Source organism: Corvus brachyrhynchos, unplaced genomic scaffold, assembly GCF_000691975.1.
Source record: "Corvus brachyrhynchos isolate BGI_N302 unplaced genomic scaffold, ASM69197v1 scaffold595, whole genome shotgun sequence".
NCBI lineage: Eukaryota > Metazoa > Chordata > Aves > Passeriformes > Corvidae > Corvus > Corvus brachyrhynchos.
The window spans coordinates 753882-772518 of NW_008238373.1; the positions used below are offsets into that span (position 1 = coordinate 753882).

The window sequence follows — 18637 nt, forward strand, 5'->3', positions numbered from 1 at the left end:
CCTGCGTGAGAAAAGCAGGAGAGAAAGCAAGAAGGGTGCCAGAAGCAGAACTATAGAGAGCTCCTCTAGAATCCTCCTAGAATGTCAGAGTACGTGTGCTAATTTCCTATTTGTTCCTGAGCATAAAGGATTTTTCTTTGATCTTTCATATGAGATGATGCAAAGTGCGGCCTTTGGAGGTGCACAAGTAGGGAGTTTTCCAAGGTGAAGGGATGCGAGAGGTGGCAGAGGGGATTGATTTCTTACGGATTTGACAGCATCTTCATTGTTTGTGGCCACGTTTGTTTGCAGCAAAAAGCTGGGCAGTGGGTATGGGCCTTGGCCTCTCTGTAGTTTTCCAGCCGTGTGGTACGTGGTGGCTGCAGTCCTCTGCATGCAGTTCTTGGTATTTCCAGATGCTGTTAATATATTCCCTGTTTCCCTGCAGTCCTTCGCGCGTTTGTGCAGCCAAGCTCTCCGAGCTGGCGGGTTTCCTCACCGTGAGAGCATTGCAGATGCAGGGATGCACTTGCTCCAAGGCGCTCGGGAAGGGCGGCTCCACCCAGCCAGCCCCGCCAAGGGGCCCCGCAGGCTGCACTGGGTCCCCGGCAGCCCGGCCGAGGCCTGCGCTCGCTTTCAACCAGCGCAAGTTTTGTGCATCAGCTTTGGCCAATTTGCTATGGTTTAGGGCTGTGGAGCCAGCTGTCTGCAATCTGATGTAATGTTGCCCTGGAAACCAGAAATGAAACACTTAAGCATTCACCACAGAATTACTACATACAGCATTAGCCAAAGTAATTAAAAGTTGAGCCATATGGGCTTTCGGATGGAAAAATTTGGAGCGGAGGAGATGGAAGTTAAGTTGTTCCTATTTGCAGTACTGCAAATCCATTTGTTGTCCCCTTGAGGGCACAGGGAGAGGCCTGCCTTGGCTGTGCACAGGGGTACAGGGAGCTGGAGGGGCTCTGGCTGCTCTGGCTGTTTTATCAGCACGTTAAGGACACCAGGGCTTGGCCTGGTGGAACAGCCGTGTGCCAGGGCCAGGAGGCGTTGGCAGAGGGGGTGCAGCAGGGACTCCTCCAGTGCCAGAGAGGCTCTGGCTGAGCATCTTGCAGACACGTCCACTTTGTAACAGACCACATCTACCCTTCTGCAGTGCTGCAGCATGCTGGAGTGCCTGTGAAGGGGGAAGAGGGCAGGAGGGGGCTGGCAGCTGTCTACATCCAAGTCCTGTGCCAAGGCCTCGCTGCTAGAGCTGTCCAGGAAGCCATTTCCCAGCCCACCACACTTTGGGGACACTGGGGTAATTTTCTCATCTGAAGTCAGGGACAGCTACCAAAAAAAGCAATTTGTTCACCGTGAAAGATGGGGAAGGTAGAGTGGGTTGGGGAAGTCAAAGCCTGGAAGTTCAATGATTTCCAAATATGTCAGTTATGGCCTGAATGCTTTACATTTCTGTTTTCTGTTTAATATTAGCTGTAAAAGAAAGCATTGCTTGAGCTGGAAAATTAGGCTCTGTTTCCCATGTGCCAAAGTGGAAACTTTTGATAATTCCAAGGCCTTTCTTAAAAATTTAATTCAAAAACAGGAAGCAAGTGAAGAGTAACCCTTTTTGGAAATGCATTCATTTTCAAGGAATCGGCATTATTTGACAATAAAGTTTCCTGAGTGGCACCACTGGTGTAGTCACCATTTTTAGGCCTTTTTGCATAAACTTACTGTTTTTCTCTGTAGAAGATTTCTCTGTCATATGCTACCTGATATGATAGGAAATAGGCTGCTGGAGGGAGACTTGTCTTTCATCTACCCACAAAGCTCGAGCTGTTCTCGCCTATCTGCGAAGCACTGGCGATAGACAGGATCTGTCGCTGCTTGTGGAGGACCCCAGCTCAAAAGGCTACTAGGAGTCCTGAAGCATTGGGGAAAACCAGCTGGCACTTAATTATGATTGCACTTTTTTTATTTTGAAGTATGGTGCCCTCTGTACCACCCACTCGGGTTTGATTTCAGTACCTTGCGCTGAGGCTACTTTGACTCTTGCTTTTGCAGTGGTAGTTGTGAATGCAAATGTCAGACATTGTAAAAGCTCTTTTTTTGTTGTTGGTGTTGAGTCTTCATAACTCTGAGGGGGCCCAGTTCCTTATCAGATATCAGTGGTGCAAAGCAGGTCTAGCTGTTTATTCTTCAATGAAATCCTGGGTGGGAGGACCAGGTATGAGCTGTTCTGTAAGTCTAGCAGAGCTCACAGTTTCACAAGCAGTAGTCTTGCAGACCTAGGGTGTACAAAAGGTAATGATGGAAAGCAATCCCCTAGAGTAATTGTATTTAAAATAAACATATCTTGAGTGCAGAATATGCATGATGGTTGCTTTCCAGGATGCACTTAATGGCCCAAGAAGTCTTGCCTGAACTTCTTGATTACAGTCAATAATCCATTCATCATCTTATCTAAATGTGTCTGTCTTGTTTGACGTATCACTAAGTTGTCCCAGGCATAATCTCTGAATTAATGCTCATCTTGTTGCTTAATTTGTCTTGATGTAAACAGCCCTGGTACTCTTTACAGTCCTATTTTTCCTGAAGGAAATTTATTAATTTCCTTGCCAGTCTGTAACCACAATAAACACATTCATGCAATTCTTGGATGATAGAATGACAATTCCTACAGCCGTTAATGTGGTCAGTTTGGTATTCCTCCTTATTTTGGAGTAACACAAAGTTTGTGGGAAATTGGTAATTGACAGTGCCCTTGCAGAAAGTCGCCAAAGTTTGCTCTGGTGTGGTTCTGGGGCCTTTGTGAGGTGCATGCCTGGGAGGTAGGCTTTCAGAGCTGCCCTGGCTCTTTCAGGCTCTGTGTGTGCCTTTGGAAGTATACCAGTGCAACTGCTAAATGGTGTCCTGCCCCGTGGCATCTGCCTTTAGTACCTCATCCTGATATTTAAGTGCACTACAAAAATACAAAGCATTTTTATGTTCAGCCTCTTATTTATCCTCCAGATAATCAGACAGCATTTTTGCTGGGAAGAGAAGGGGATGGCTTTTTTTTGTTTGTTTGTTTTTACTTGGCTTGCATCTGTTGGGGATCTTTATTTTTAAAAGTTTCATTAAGGAGGAGAAAAAAGGATGAGCACACTGTGGAAGCCCAGATAGCTGCACTGACAGGAAGTTGCATGAGGGTTTTTAGAGCTGACCATTAGGAATGCTGTGAATTGGCTGGGACTATGAGTGAAAACAAAGTAAGGTATACGATCCATACCGTGCTCCAGCTGGAGCCTGTGCTGTGCGCAGGAATGTGCAGCGGCGCAGGATGCCAGGGCTGTCCTGGCCAAGCCGGAGAGCCCTGCTGGCCTCCTCTCCTCTCCCCTTCCCTGCCCTTCCCCCTGCTGCCTTCCACATTCTGAACTGATTAAAACAGAGGAAGTAGCACGTTGAACATTGGATCTGGCTCGAAAATCGAAGTTGTCTTCTTGTTCACAAGGAATGGATTGTTTCAGCTTGTTGTGTCACTGCTGCTGGAGAGAAGGGAATTTTTTTTTGTCTCTGTAATGTTTGATACTTGAGGGAAAACAGCTGGAACTGAGCATACTGGATCAGATGCAAAACGAAACGGGATGCTGGGGAATATGGACTGCACTGTATATCTGAAAAGGTCAGAGTTTTCCCTTGGTCAGTGCTGGAGGAATGCTCTGTCCATCTTAATTCCAGCCTCGAGAGCCTTCAGGAGGAGTGTAAGGAGCAGGGAGGAGGAAAGGAATATTTTGTAGCTGTGGCAGTCCGTGAGTGAGGCAGATGAGGTCTCCTCCTTCCTTTCCTTCCCATTCCTTTCTTGTGCTGCTGTTTTTGATTTTCTGGGAAGACTGGGGGGAAAAAAAGAGAAATCATCAGTGACAGAGCTTCATTTTGGAAAAGCTGTCTATAACCAGGTTTAAACAGCGAGTTCTGAGATGCCAGACAGACCAGGGACTGACTAAACCACGGGAGCATAACTGGTATGGTAAGAAGAACCCTGGAAAAGAGCCCTGCCTGAAGCATACTGGAAGAGGACGTGGAAGTAGTTATTACACAATGCATGTGAAGAAAGACAAGGGCAGGAATGGATTTCAGTGCCTAGGATCTTACGTTGCACAGATTTAGAAATCAAAATGGTATGTCATGCTTTCAGAAAAAGAAAAAGAAAAAAAAAGAAAACGAGAAAACCCTCAGTAATTTAAATGTTTCTGTCTGACCTGAGCTGAAAATATAACACCAGTTACAGAGCTGCATTGACACAATGCAGCAGATGAGCTGGGTTAACTTGACTTGAACGAGCAAGCTGTGGAACTACTGCTTTATTAATATTCCTTTTGTTTCTTTGCCAGTCAAGAGAACAATCCGATGATGAAACAGAGGAGTCGGTGAAGTTTAAGAGGTTGCACAAGCTGGTGAATTCTACTCGCAGAGTCAGGAAGAAACTCATAAGAGTTGAAGAAATGAAAAAACCCAGCACAGAAGGTAAAAAGCAACATGGTTAAAACTGTATGTGTTTCTCTTGAGAGGGGACAGAAAGTGGAGGGTTGAGGGAGGGAGGGGTGGAGTATTCGTGAGGGAGGGTAGGAATGACTGCCTTGTCTACTGTGCATGCCTTAAGTTACTGAATTTTTAGGCTTTAGAAGGAGGAAAGTGACAGCCTAGAATGTGGTTGCTGCCGATCTGGTATTCTCAGAGCAGCACTGGAGAGCCCCTCATTAAGAGATCAGAACTTGGCTTATGTTTTCTGCCACATGCTGGGGAGGGAATGAGCCTAGGAGCAATCCTAGCCAGCTGCCCCACAAGCTCAGCAAAGAAGTAAGTGGAGCCACTACCACACTGCTCCCTCCTCCCAGGCTTGGGGTGGCACACAGGTGAGCTCCTGCTCATTTTGGGAGGGTAGCAGCTGGCTGGTGGTGCAGTTGAACCACATGGCATCACCCTTTGGCAGAAATACAAAAACTCTATCAGACATTCTTGTGGGATAGCAATTGCCTCGTGACTTCTACTTCTGGGGGATCCTGTCTGCAATTTGGCTTCTGAATGAGCCCTGCTCCCTACAGAGAGGGGGAGAGAAGGGAGGAGGAAGAGGAGAGGGGGGAAAGGGAAGCAGAGTTCAGGCCCTGGGAACACCATGCTGCAGAATTAACTCTGGATGACCTGTATCCATGTGTGAGCACTCAGATTAATGGAGCCTGATCCTCAGGAGCCTCTCTGCGCAGCTGTGCTTGCGTCTTCACTGGAATTGTGGGCATCTCTCTACGTTGGTGGCCTTCCCGGCATTGTATGCCAATTCCCCTCAGCTCTGCAGTGAGCTGAGCTGTCTTACGATTCTTTGCTAGTGCATTTAAGGAGAACACGTGCATCTTGTGTATGTGGCAGGAAGCTGCTGGCAGATCTATGATCTAGCCTGCCTCTCCTACATTATGGATGGTGTTACTGGCTGGCGTGGAAGGCACAGCCCATCTAGAGCTCTGGAATGGGCAGCTGTCTCTGTCTGGAAAGGTTTTATCACCTCATATGGTGAGCATAAAGCTGGGATACCTTGGAAACAAAAACATGGATTTTGAGATGAGACAAACAAAACAGGACTATTTTTCCACTGCTCTGGGGAAAGATGGCCCCCAGAGAAATCTGTCCTACCTCCTCCTTCTCTCCCCAGGAGTCTGGGAAAAGCTGCAGGGAGCAATCAGGAGGAGGCTCCAGAGATGGGAGCACATGCAGGAGCAGGCAGCCCAGGGGCTGCTGGGCATGCAGATGCCTTCCTGCAGTTGGACCAGACTGTCTCCTCAGCATATTAAATATCTGTCTTGCTCTCTGTATCCTCTCTTACAGTGCTTCACCTCCTTATTTCCTTTTTCCCTCAGTCTTCCTCTGAAGTGTGCCACTCCTTCCATGGTTTTTATTTCACTTAAGCGTGCCACTCCTTCCAGGGTTTTTATTTCCATTGAATTTTTCCACCCCTGCCCCCTGCAGAAAAAGCACTGAACTAACAATTGTATCCAAAAAAAAGTTTGTTCTCCTTCCTTCTTTCTCCATCTGCTGCCTGTCTTCTCTAGCTCTAGGCTTCTTTGATTAAATTATCTGTAACTCCTGAGTTTGTACTTTATCTATCACTCTGGAGTTTCTGTGTGGATTTGCTCTTGGAAAACTGTTGCAGAACCAGTTATTGCTAAATAACAACATGGATTACTGCTGCATAACTTCTGTATAACTAGAAGGCCCCCTAAGTAGCCAAGTATACCTTAGCAGTAGATACCTATGACTTTTCTTTCAGGAAATTCCACACCCAAGTTTTTATATGGCAAATTAAAAGTGCTTCATAAATGCCATCCATCCTAATCTGTAATAATATAGGTCTGTATTCCCATTTGGATATGTTAGAGGGCTATGCAAGATCACAAAAAATCTGGTGGTCAGATTTGGGATTGCAGTCTGGCCTTCCAAATTACCTGCAGTTGACTGGATGTTTGCTGTGATTCTTTGAATCTATGTTACGAATGTGAAGTAATGTGAAATCTTAGGTGACTAGGTTCTGGGGAGATGGCTACAGTATTTGATTGAGTAACATCAGTAAAATTTAAATAAATTCATTACTGTTCAACAGCCTTTAGTTTAGTGTAAGAGTAGACTTATTTTGAAAAATGACATGCAGTTTCCTAGAAGAAACATTCTGAATAATCCTTCTCAAAAATTTCTTCACCAAAAACAACTTTGCTGAATTTCCCTTGTGTGTTCCTGTAGATTTTAAAGGAAAGCACACTAGTCTCAGATTCTTCTTCCACATTTCTGTTACTGACTCTGTTATCACAATGTATGTACACTTGGCTGAGCTGATACTCACTAGAATGTGCCAATATCTGAATCCATATGTATTTTGTCTTAATCTGCTCCTAAGTGAGCTAAATAACTGAAACTTCCTAATTCCTGGGCACCATTCTTATATAGCACTTAAAAATGCATCACATCTACATCTGTGTCATTATGGCTTTGTGTCATGGACTCACTCCAAATAACATCTGTTACAGTGTTGACACACAATGCATATTTTACAAGCAGTTTAAAAACATATTTACTTAGTGGACTAAAATTGTTTATCAGTACATACTCAGTCCCAGGAGAATGTCTATTTTCTCTTCAAATTAAGATGTAGAGGGGGAGAAGAGCAAGTTGGACAGCCCAGGGAAAGTGGTGTCAAAACCAGACTCCAATCTACAGACCTACCCCAATAAATTTCTCAAGAGTGAAAGTTCCATGTCAGATGTGGTCCACTATTCCTTTAATGTCACAGTGAGCTTTATCTTAGTAAAATAACATCTTAGGTTTCAACAAATGTATGTCAAATATGTTTTGCCAACAGAGTGAACTGAAGGTGGGGCAGGAATCCTGTACAAGGTTGCTAATCTGTCATCTGAAGGGTATCCCTTGTTATTGAATGAGCTAGTTTAGTAAATCGTAGGTAGTTTGGTAATGGTTCAAATTTAGTTCTGCTGGAAGACTGTGGAAGCAATCAAAGATGAAGGCAAAGTCAGGTCATGCTAGAAATTTATTTTGGCAAGAAATAAATACAATCATATTTGTGTGTGTGTGTGTGTCTGATACGTAGCTATGAATGCTGTGAAATTTGTCAGGGAGACAAAGCAGGATGTGTACTTTTTTTTGACTCTTACCTTGTTACTGCATCTAAAACCTGTGCCTATACTTTGCTCAAAAGAAAACACCAGAGAAAAGTTTCTTATATGATAAATGTGAAAAGGAATTTCAGTTTCAAGTTCTTTATTCCCTTTTCTCCATTCCGAAAAGGAAACCTGGCTATCTTCCCATGTCCAGTACTATGTTGCAAAATATTCCTGTGAAATATTTTCTGGAAAAATTTGGTGAAAACCAAGTGTTTCTGTCATTACCAGGACAGTGTTGAAATTGGCACACCTGCAGTTTGACCTACTTCTTTGTTTTTGCAACTGCTAAATAAATTCTGTGTGATTAAAACTGGTGACTTTCCCCCATCAAAAACCCAGAACTTTAAATTTCATCCTGGAGTTCAGCTCCATAAATTTCTGCAAAAAATACTCCTTTCTGCAGCCACAGCAGCACTAGGTATTGGAAAACTGGACCTGAGAGGTACTTGTTTGGGTTTTAACACCTGTGTGTACTTCTGACCTATTGTAAGCTCACTAGAGCTGAGCATCATATGCAAGTATCATAAGAAAAACATGAAAAACAGATCCCAGTTCCAGCTTCTAAGGGATTGTTAGTAAGAACATCTGTGGTCTTACTTAGCTGCAGATGAAAGAGAGAAACTTAAAATAACGATGAATTTATTTACAGGATGTTGTCTCCTGTCTTTCGTTAACTCATCCCAGAATTCTCACTTCCAAATGGAAGGAAGTACTTCAGGTTTATCCACTCAAAAATAACTTCTGAGCAATTTACATCAAAAATAGTTTTCTTCCAATTTAAATGGGTGATATCTTGAATAAATACAATAAGACTCTACAGGGAAACATCTTAGAGAATTATGAACAATGACAAGCGTTCTGCTGCTTTTGTCCCCTGTAGGTGTGGAAGAGCACTCACTTGACAACTCTCCTATACTGGATGACAGATCAGCACTTTACTCTGGAGTTCACAAGAAACAATTCTACTTCGACAGCTCCTGTGAAAAGCAGCCAGAGGATGACTCGGACTCACTTACTACTTCTCCCTCATCCAGCAGTCTTGATACCTGGGGAGCTAACCGGAAGCTGGTGAAGACCTTCAGCAAAACTGATAGCCGTGGCCTTATCAAGCCTCCCAAGAAACTTGGGACATTTTTCTCTTACCCAGAAGAGGAGAAGTCCCAGAAAGTTTGCCGCTCCTTGACAGATGGGGAAATGAAGAAGAGCCTTGGCTCGCTGAGCCATGGGGTAAGTACAGAAAGCATTTGCTTTTATGACAGCAACAGGCACAAGCACCATCTTCTGGTGTCCCTGGAGGAGATTCAGAGTGTAAGGAAGCAGATCCGATTGAAGAAAATGGATACTAACTATTCCTGTTCCAGAGCTTTTCTTTGCCAGCGCCCTGCTAGGAAAGGAGCATCCCCCACAACTTGCGACCTACAATTACTGCGGCACAAAACAAAAGGGGGTGGAGGTTGTGGCTTCCCAAACAGAAGGCTACGAGGGCGCACCTCTGTCAGCGAGTTCAATATCACCTATGTGGTGGAGAGAAGCCTGTACAGTCACCTCAACCTCTCACAGCTGGTGCGTCCCGTTACTGACAGGACCCTGAGCAAGGCCGACAAGCAGGACCTGAGGAGATGCCTGCTGGAGGAGGATGAGGAGGCCAAGAGGAAGTGGGCTGCCACAGTGGATCGCTGTACTAAAAGGGTTCTCTTGAGAATCCACCAAAAGTCTGTGAGTCAAAGAGTTGCCATGAAGGTGGTCTTCCAATTTCTATGAGGTTGCAGTGAACACTTTCTGCTTTGTACTTTTAACTAATATTCAGTGCTTCTGCTTTCTTTGCTATTAGGAACTCTTAAGCACTGTAATGCAGGTGATAAGGGAAGTGCTTGATATAATCTTGTCAGAGAAGAGTTTTGTTGCCATTTCTGTGTGTATAGAATAACTCAGTGAGAGTGAGCAAATATCACAAAATGCTGCTTTTTTAATTCACCTAGTGCAGAAATAGAGATCACCAGTGAACAGAGGAGGTTTCAGATACTATAAATACATTCTTTGTGATGCTTTGGGAATCAGTATTCTCTTCTACCAAGAGATGAGCAACATTTTCAGAGTAATATTGTTACTCAGCTGTGCTCTATTTCTTTTCAGCTGTCGTTGCCTTAAATTGGCCCTTCCCTTCTCAGATTGCATCTCATCAGTTCACTCACCCAATCTGTATTTTCCCTTACATACACAGCTGCAGAAAGATGTGGAGTTTTGCATTATGTAGTCACTGCCCTCCTGCTTGCTGCTCACCACCACCAGGAGTGTCACTACTGCTCCTTCCTTCTACCATGGAATGAAGGTGGCAGCTTCCCTCAGAGCATTATGGAGAGGGAACAGGGGATGGCCAAAAGAGGAAACTGTGCTTAGAGTGAGAAATTAAGTGATTTGAACACTCCATAGGGATCCAAAGCCGCTTCCTGATTGTATGATCCAGTTTTGTTATATGATGACATTTCATCATATAACATATGTTAACTGTGATTCTGAGTTTCCTAGGAACTTGCCTTTGATGCCAGATCTCCAAAGCTGAGCCAGCTAGTCTGTTGTCTAGTTGACAATGTTCCCTACTTGAGTGGATGGAAACAGCAGTGCACCCATAACATTAAGCAAGATATTCCAGTGAACAATACAGTAGAAACAGCTTTTCCTCTTAATAACAATTTTTTTTTTTTGAGAGGTCTCTGCCTAATTTCTTCAGGTATAAGGTGTAAGAGTGACAGCTGTGGTCTCCTTGAATAACCTGTGGGAGATGACCGGCCTTCATGGTTCCCTTTTTGCTCTTTGGCCACAAAACACAGATTTTTATTCTACCCAATACCAAGAACATTCTCTCTTGGCAGCTTTACTATTTCTTCTGTATTGACTGCTTACTTTCCCCCTAACAGGACACTGTTTATTGGTACAGACCTTGTACTCAGAAGATGTTGTTTTCCTGTAAGGATATTAAAATGATGAGAGAAACCTTGCTCGCCCCTCTGTGGGTTGAATAATAAGGTTATCTTGGACCAAAAAGCATACTCATATGTTCTAGAGATGCCCCATAATTAAAAATACCCTCTAAAACTTAGTAAAATAACATCTTAGGTAAATCAAAAAACATCTTGGTAAATACAGATGACATAAACTTTTCAGTTCTTCTATTAAGTTAGTCTTGTCTCGCTATAGTAATTTCTTTATGAAAACCGTCTGCACTGACCTTTGCTTAATCACAGAGATACAGTTAAAAAAGAAATGGATAGCATTTTGTTGTTGTTGAGGAACTCCGCAGTCAGCTGCTTCTCCATCCTGGTTTGAATGGGATAAGTGTTGGAGACCTGCTGCCCTTGCAGCTTTTTCAATGCACTTCCTCCTGAAACCACAAATGGCTGCCAAGCTTCAACTAATGCCGCTCCTTCCTAGAAATGCTCAATGTTTGTTTGCTGCAACCTCAGGGAAATTGCAATGCCTATGTATTCAGTGGAATTGGTCACTCTGTCTTGCCTTGCCATTCATTTTTGTCATTTATATTTGTTTCAGTGGCCTGGACATGCATGAAATTTTCAAATGGCATCAATTTTTCTTTTTTCCCAGAAGAACTGTACTTTTGATTGCATGGCCATTCCATTGAATATCCCTCTCCTCATCCACAGACCTTTTGTTTGGTGCAGTATTGCCAGGGCCTCTACTGGAATCTGAAGGTGGAAGTTAAATTTTAAATGTATGGGGAGGTCCATAGTGAAACAACAAGCATCCTTAATAAGGTGCATTCACTCAGAAGCTTTTAACCAACAGTTGTTTTGGTCTCCAGGAAGACTTCTTTAGGAGGAGCTCTGGCTGATTTGACAGACAAGTTTGCTCTGAGCAGTTCCAGATGTCCTCTCTTCATTGCTGGGATTACCATACACTGTAGCATTAGTTATAATGGTCCTTCACAGAAGGACCAAATTACTCCTAGCTAAACATGCTGTGCATTAGAAACTGATCTTATTACTTGTGGTTAGTCTCAAATGTTTTCCAAAAACAATTTTTAAAACCTGTGCCATAGTCACATTGCCTTCTGGAAAAAAACAAAAAACAAACACTTAGAAAAATTCTACATCATAGCACTCTCTTTAATGTGTGTGGGGCCTCGACAAAGCTGGCTTTGAGTTCCACTAGAGTTGTGGTGGGTACAAATACTGTCATCCAAGTTTGTTGGGTGTAAGCAGGAAGAAGCTAGAAATAAAATCTTCTAAAAGCTATTAATACGTATGCTTCTAAGTGGTGGGCAGGAAGAGTGTTTACTTTAAAAGAATGAATTCTTATAATTGTTTATTAAGTGTCACAGTTTATACAGCTTGCTTTTTCCTAATAGACAAAGCAGCCTAGTAGTTCTCAGTAGTGGGTCTTCACTGACTCACTGAATCCTTTGTAGGTCTGAGCCAATACCTAATCAATACATAACTGATTCTACTCTGTTGCCCTAAGAACTTCTAGTTCACAAGCGTTGATCTTCTGCCTCCTGTTTATCTCAGCTCTGACTCGGAAAAGAATACTTATAGTAGGAATCTGCCTGTCTTCAAAACCCCACTCAGAGCCCAGAATTGAAGCTGTGCAAGTTAATTGTAACTGCCACACCTTCATTTCCTTGCATTGCCCCATGAGACTTCTGCCAGGGCCAGTTACTTGAGTACTGTGCAGCTGGTTGTTCATTGGTCAGGTTTTATTACCTCTTGGATTGCAAAGAAAAAGCTGGAGCACCTTATCTGGAATCAGGGCTTGCTGGGTCTCTGGGGACACAATGCTTATGGGTAGCTGGGCTGGGTTTTCCCTCCTCTTACCAAGGGCTTACCCTACTAGGCTTCCAGTGATTCCCTGTATTTCAGTGGAAATGCAGCCTATGCAGCTATTCAGAAGGTAGGTTATCCAATGCTTTAAAAGATTTAGAAGATTGGTGGTTCTCTGTTTCAGTGCTGCTGTGGACTTATTTATGAAGGCAGATGGGAGTGAAGAGATGGAGTTGCCAGCACCTTGGAAAACTTGATGCATAAGATCAACAGTTTCCTCAGACCAAAAAGTCTTTTTTCTTTTTAAAGAGAGGAGTAGGCAGTAGATGACTCAACAGCAGCAGACCTTAGGCCAAGGAGTTGTCTCTGGAAAAGAGAGACTCATATTGCTTTACAACAGAGTTCCTGATTTATAAGCTCTCATCCCTTTGTTTGTTTGTTTGTTTCTTTCCATTTTTGCAGACATTTGTGTTTTAATTGGTGTTCTCCAAATCACAGATGTTCTAAGTGAGCTAATCATGGTGATAAAACTTACCTATCCTTGGTTTTTTGCAGAGAACCTGTAGCTTTGGAGGCTTTGATTTGACTAATCGTTCCCTTCATATTGGAAACAGTTCTGACCAAATGGTGAGTTTGAGAAGGTGCAGACTTGAAATAGCATAAAATGAAATGCGCAGTAGAGTTATAATAGACTGAAGTGTAATTTAGGTCTGTAATAATAGTTTGGGGATCCAAGAAAACAGAGGATCTTTGTTAACCTCAAACTTCCTTAGCTTTGAGAATAACATACCCACCCATATCCATGTGTGGATAAGTATTTATATACAGTATGTGTAAAAAGGTAGGAACAAGTGACCAAAGCGCAGATCTGGGGGCACATCTGTGGGCTATTCTTACGTCTGACTTCCTCAGAGCATCACCCAAGGCAAAACATGTGCTTGCTATACTTTCTTGGTAAAAATATTTACTATTTGGAATGATGAGGCTAACTTTGCTGAAGATCTGCCAGTTATTTGCATGGAAGTCATTATGAAAGAAGTTCATTATTTGTTTTCTCATTGTATCTCAGAGCTCTGGAGTAGACCAGGATCCCATTGTGCTGGGTGCTGCGCAATTGATCTCAGAGAATTCTTGTGTTTAAAAAAAAACCTCATCTCCCCTGAGAATTGATTCCATTTTATGTTACTCATGTTGATCCCACTGGTACTGTTGGTTGGCCTGTGGCCAAAAAGAACAGAACAGAAACGAGCCAGAACATTATATCAAATGAAATAGCAAACATATTTTTTCCTTCTGCCCATAGATGTTTTTCTTTTCTGTTCCAGCATTGGATCTGATACCTTTACTGTCCACTTAAATCAAGTCTAAATTGTGAAACATTTTGTATGCCAGCATTATATTACTTCTTATGCCAGCTGGGTTTTTTGGGCATGCTTTTTGTTGCCTTATTATTTTTTAACATCATAAAATAGCCCTAAATTTGCTAAATCTGTGGGTGGTTATTTTACTCATCAATTTTCAACTCAGTAAAAAAGTCAACTTCTGAACTTAGAGTGTTTATCTTTAAACATAGATACTTGTTTTGATTAGATTGGTTTTAATATAAGAAAGTGTGAAGTTTAGATGTTATACTTATCCCTGGGAGCATCAGTAGTGGGAGAGATGCAGCGCACTAGAACAATATATACGGATCAAAGGGGGTTTTTTCTTGAGAACATGTAAGTCCATTAAATAGAAGGTTTTTTTCAAAAAAAGATTAAGCAAAAAGCTGTCCTTAACTTCTTGTAAAAGACCAAAATTACCAAAGAAGTTGTAATTACGAACAACTTGTAAGGGGGAAAAAAAATGTATTGTCAGTTGAATTTCAGAGAAACTTTTTGTAAGAACATTAGTGAAGTAGAAAACATACATAAACGTAGGGAAAAAAAAAAAAAGATAAATCTTTAATGTACAATATAGTGTACATTTATTTTAGAGTTTGCTATCTTCTTGTAGCTAAATTGAACCAAGTCAGAGACCAAACTCACTAGGCTATCTCTTCGGCCAGACGGATTTTGGTCCTTTTTTGTGCTGGAGGGTGCCAGAGTAGCTCTAATAGAGCTGCATTGCTCAGCGGTTCCTAAAACACAGTCAAACGTAAGACCATGTTTAATGTCCTGCCTGGACAATCTGAATAAGGGCTGAATCATACAAGTTTGGCAAAACATCAGCTGATCCATATTAAGTGTGTGCTTGTGGCATAGGTAAGTGCTCAGTATCTTAAGCTGGTTTAGAAAAGGTTAAATGCATTCAAAGCAGCTGGTCTTTGTCATCCACTATATTTATCTAACTTAGTTTGTCAGTACCCTGTTGTGTGCCTTAAAAAACGCAGTGCAAGTCCATGGCTGATGAATTTAGTACATTTTTTTGTGGTGCTCGGTTTTTTTGGGTTTTTTTATGGTCCACAGTAAAACCACAGAGGTTAGCAGAATACCTGTCTGAAAATAAAAATAAATTCGGGTAGGCAAAAAAAAAAAGTAAATTTGGGTAGGCAAATGTAGATATACACACATATATATATACACACAGAGAGATATGTATTTGGCTAGGATCTCAGAGTTACCTTTATTCCTGTTAAACTCTTTGTAGCATTGGCCAACATTAGCCACAACTACTGTTGCGTGTCCTGTCAGGAAGGCTTAGCCTGAAACTGTGGGGTTTTCTATCAGATCAAATACTTATCTGAAATAGTGCAAGTCCATGGCTGATGAATTTAGTACATTTTTTTGTGGTGCTCGGTTTTTTTGGGTTTTTTTATGGTCCACAGTAAAACCACAGAGGTTAGCAGAATACCTGTCTGAAAATAAAAATAAATTCGGGTAGGCAAAAAAAAAAAAGTAAATTTGGGTAGGCAAATGTAGATATACACACATATATATATACACACAGAGAGATATGTATTTGGCTAGGATCTCAGAGTTACCTTTATTCCTGTTAAACTCTTTGTAGCATTGGCCAACATTAGCCACAACTACTGTTGCGTGTCCTGTCAGGAAGGCTTAGCCTGAAACTGTGGGGTTTTCTATCAGATCAAATACTTATCTGAAATGCAAAGGGATAAAGGCATCCTAACAGTCCTCAACACATCTACACACAATACTTTCACAAAAAGTTTACAAATCCATCCTTAAGAGTGAGCTACAGTGGACTGCTACAGTGGTTTGCACAAGGTCTCAACAGTGAATTTGGAGCAGGCAACAGGACACTGTGCTGCTGTCCTGTGTCTGCCTGGACACCTCTGCACTGACTGCTGAATGAGGGAAAAAATGGCTCTTCTCTTTAAAAGGCTTAAGCCCTGTTTTATTTTGCAGGGCAAAGAAGGAGACTTTGTTTATAAAGAAGTGATCAAATCACCCTCTGCCTCCCGTATATCTCTGGGCAAAAAGGTGAAGTCTGTAAAAGAAACAATGAAGAAAAGGATGTCAAAAAAATACAGCAGCTCTTTGTCTGAGCAGGTATGTAAGGTCTGCAGTGGAATCCACTTAATAATGTAGAAGTGTTAATCAACATTGATTCCCATGCATCAAGGCATCTCTGAAGAAATTTCTAACAAGACTATATGGTGTGACTTATTCCTGTGTTTCTTTAAAATCCCTCACTGTGAAATGGCTTCCTTTAGATGCCAGTACCATGGAAAATGCATTTTCAGATTTTCATTTAAGTAGCTCATCAGAAGTCTGTCACTGATGGCACTACACACCTCATTCTCTATTTCCATTTCTTTTCTATCATAATTTATTAAGGGAACTAGTATGTTACACAGGGTCACAGTAATATATTTAATCTGCAATTTACACCCTAGTTTAAATTCCCAGCATAACTCCACATACACAGCTCTTCTCTGCTATTACAGATCTTTTCTCCATCATAGCTTGCCCTGTGCCACAGCCCATTAAAACAGAGGCACAATCTAGTCAGAAAGGGGGCATCTATCTGACAGAAGATTTTCCTATTATTCTTTCATTACAGATTTTTATAGTCTATTCTTAAAGACAAACCTGAAGTACATTAGTTCTAAATTAGGCTTTGAATTTCAGTGGCCCAGAAACAATTTCTGTCTTTTCCCCTTTTGGTATACTTTGGGTTCCTTGCTTTAGTGGAGTGTCAAAAATTTTCGGCATTTGTTTAAAATCGGTCTTGCCACTTGGGTTGTGTAAGGAGGAAGTTCGAAAGACGCTGGGAAAGCAGAGCTCTTCCTGGTTAACACCGCCCCCATGTGGGCTCGGACTGGCTGCTGGGTCGCAGGGGATGCTCGCAGTCATGGGGAATTGGGAATGGAAAGGGAGTTTTGCTCTTAATGCAAAGCCTTACTGCGTGTAAAAGGAGCAGTTCGTAACATCCATAGTAACAACCCCAAACTGAAGAATCCGCAGGCACCAAGAGAGGCAGAAATGTGGCCAGTGTTATGCCATGCTTTGCAGCATTAGAATCCCTTTCCTGCGGAATGATTTATTAGCCATACTTACTCATAACCAGGGGCAGTACTACACTTCTGGTTATTTAATTTAAACTTACAGTTAAAATATTTTAAGGTGTAACATGATTTAATATTGGTGAGAAGATGTTTTGGTGTCTGACTGGCTTTACAGTGCGTTTCTGCAAAGTCTGCCAAAAAAAAGGGATCCTTTGAGAAATTGCTTTACAGCGACTTAGCAATACTTCTGCTCTCTGTCTCTCTCTCTGAGATTGACTTTACCTCTGAAGTCATATGCTGGGATGAGATTTTCCTAATGATTCTGCAGCATGCAAATAATAGTGTTCATCTAAAAGTTTTATGACCACACATCTCCACAAAACACTCCTGTATGCAAGCTACAGTTCCTCTGTTTTCAAACTTCATGGCACAGTTGTTTTAAAATATTTATAACTTTCAGGCATCATGATTCAAAGTATGTTCCAGTATCTCTTTCTGCATGCATTAAAACAAGCAAAAGTTATGCTGGCCACAAGTATCTGCTGCTTTGTTTTACCTGTGCTTCACAAAGGCTGACAGAATTTCAATTTAGGAAAGACCCTTTTGATTTTCTGTAATGTTTGACTGAATGAAAAGAGAAATTGCTTAAACTATTGCACATGTAGCAAAATCTTTTTATATTTATGCATATATGTTTATGCGTATTTGTACTATGCAAAGGCTGCATTTTCCAGCCAATTTTTTTTTTGTTCTTCTAGGTAAATGAGCAATGATATAAAAAATTCACTGGAAAAAAACCAACAAAACAAACCCATTGCTTCATGTCTCACTTGCATTGTCTGTTTGTTTGTGTCCATCTTTGTACAAAATCCTGATTCAGAAACCTGAATTTGGCACTAGTTGTTTTGCAAGTACTGCTGGCAAAAGTATCATGTGTCATAAAAACCCTTGAATTGGGAGCTTTGTGTAAGGTTTTTGTTTCTACTTACAATGCTAGCTTTTTCAGCCTGGTCTGTTTGCTCCCATCACCACTATCATGCCTAATAAAGTGGAGTTTCTACCACAGCTGGGTACTGCTAAATAAGTAGATAGAAGGTTTCAGCCTGTCTGGTAAAGAGCGGGAAAACAGAATCTTTTTGGAGATGCACAAGCAGCTCCTGTCAGTGCCTATGTTCATTTAACAAACTTTAATGGTCCAATCCCTTTCAGGAGTCCAGCCCCGGGATCATGCCAGGTTCCCCGCAGTCGCCACCACCAGATGCTGACTCCCTGGACAAACCCAAGCTGAAAGCTGGTGGCTCAGTGGAGAGCCTGAGGAGTTCCTTAAGTGGTCAGAGCTCAATGAGTAAGTTCAGTTATAACTGTGTCACTCCATTTCTGTGGCTTCAGGGAGCAGAGATCTCCACAGTAAGCAGAATCAGAGAAAGTCAAAGCAGAAACAGTGGTTAAAAAGTAGAAAGGCTGATGGGTTAGTCATTAGGGGTTTGCAAAGAACTGTAAGCTCTTTGGTGCAAAGAGTGGGGTTTTTTTGCTTTATGTTTATGCAGAACCCTGAAAAAGTGAAATTCGGCTTTCTGGCTTGGTCTGCTGGGTCCTACTATTACAATATAAGTATTCTAATATAAATGTAATAATGAATCTGTTTACTACTGGCCAAGGATTGTAATTCTCACTCTAAATAAGAATTACAGTCCTTGGCCAGTAGTAAACCGGCTCATCTTTACACTGGATTTCTCCTGAGCACT

The 18637-nt window shown here is 41.9% G+C and overlaps 1 protein-coding gene across 9 annotated transcripts in view; it reads left to right on the top strand.

Annotated features, from left to right (window-relative positions):
• The window catches only part of SASH1 (SAM and SH3 domain containing 1), a 538649-nt gene that overhangs the window by 502002 nt on the left and 18010 nt on the right, over positions 1-18637 (top strand). For 8 of the 9 annotated variants that reach the window (XM_017736377.1, XM_017736378.1, XM_017736379.1 and 5 more), the window contains 5 exons: positions 4338-4470; positions 8545-8891; positions 12995-13066; positions 15790-15933; positions 18102-18237. In XM_017736377.1, the coding sequence (XP_017591866.1) occupies positions 4338-4470; positions 8545-8891; positions 12995-13066; positions 15790-15933; positions 18102-18237 (832 nt within the window). Of the gene's footprint in view, positions 1-3806; positions 4125-4337; positions 4471-8544; positions 8892-12994; positions 13067-15789; positions 15934-18101; positions 18238-18637 lie in introns of those variants that run through there. The other variant, XM_017736382.1, reaches the window with a different exon arrangement.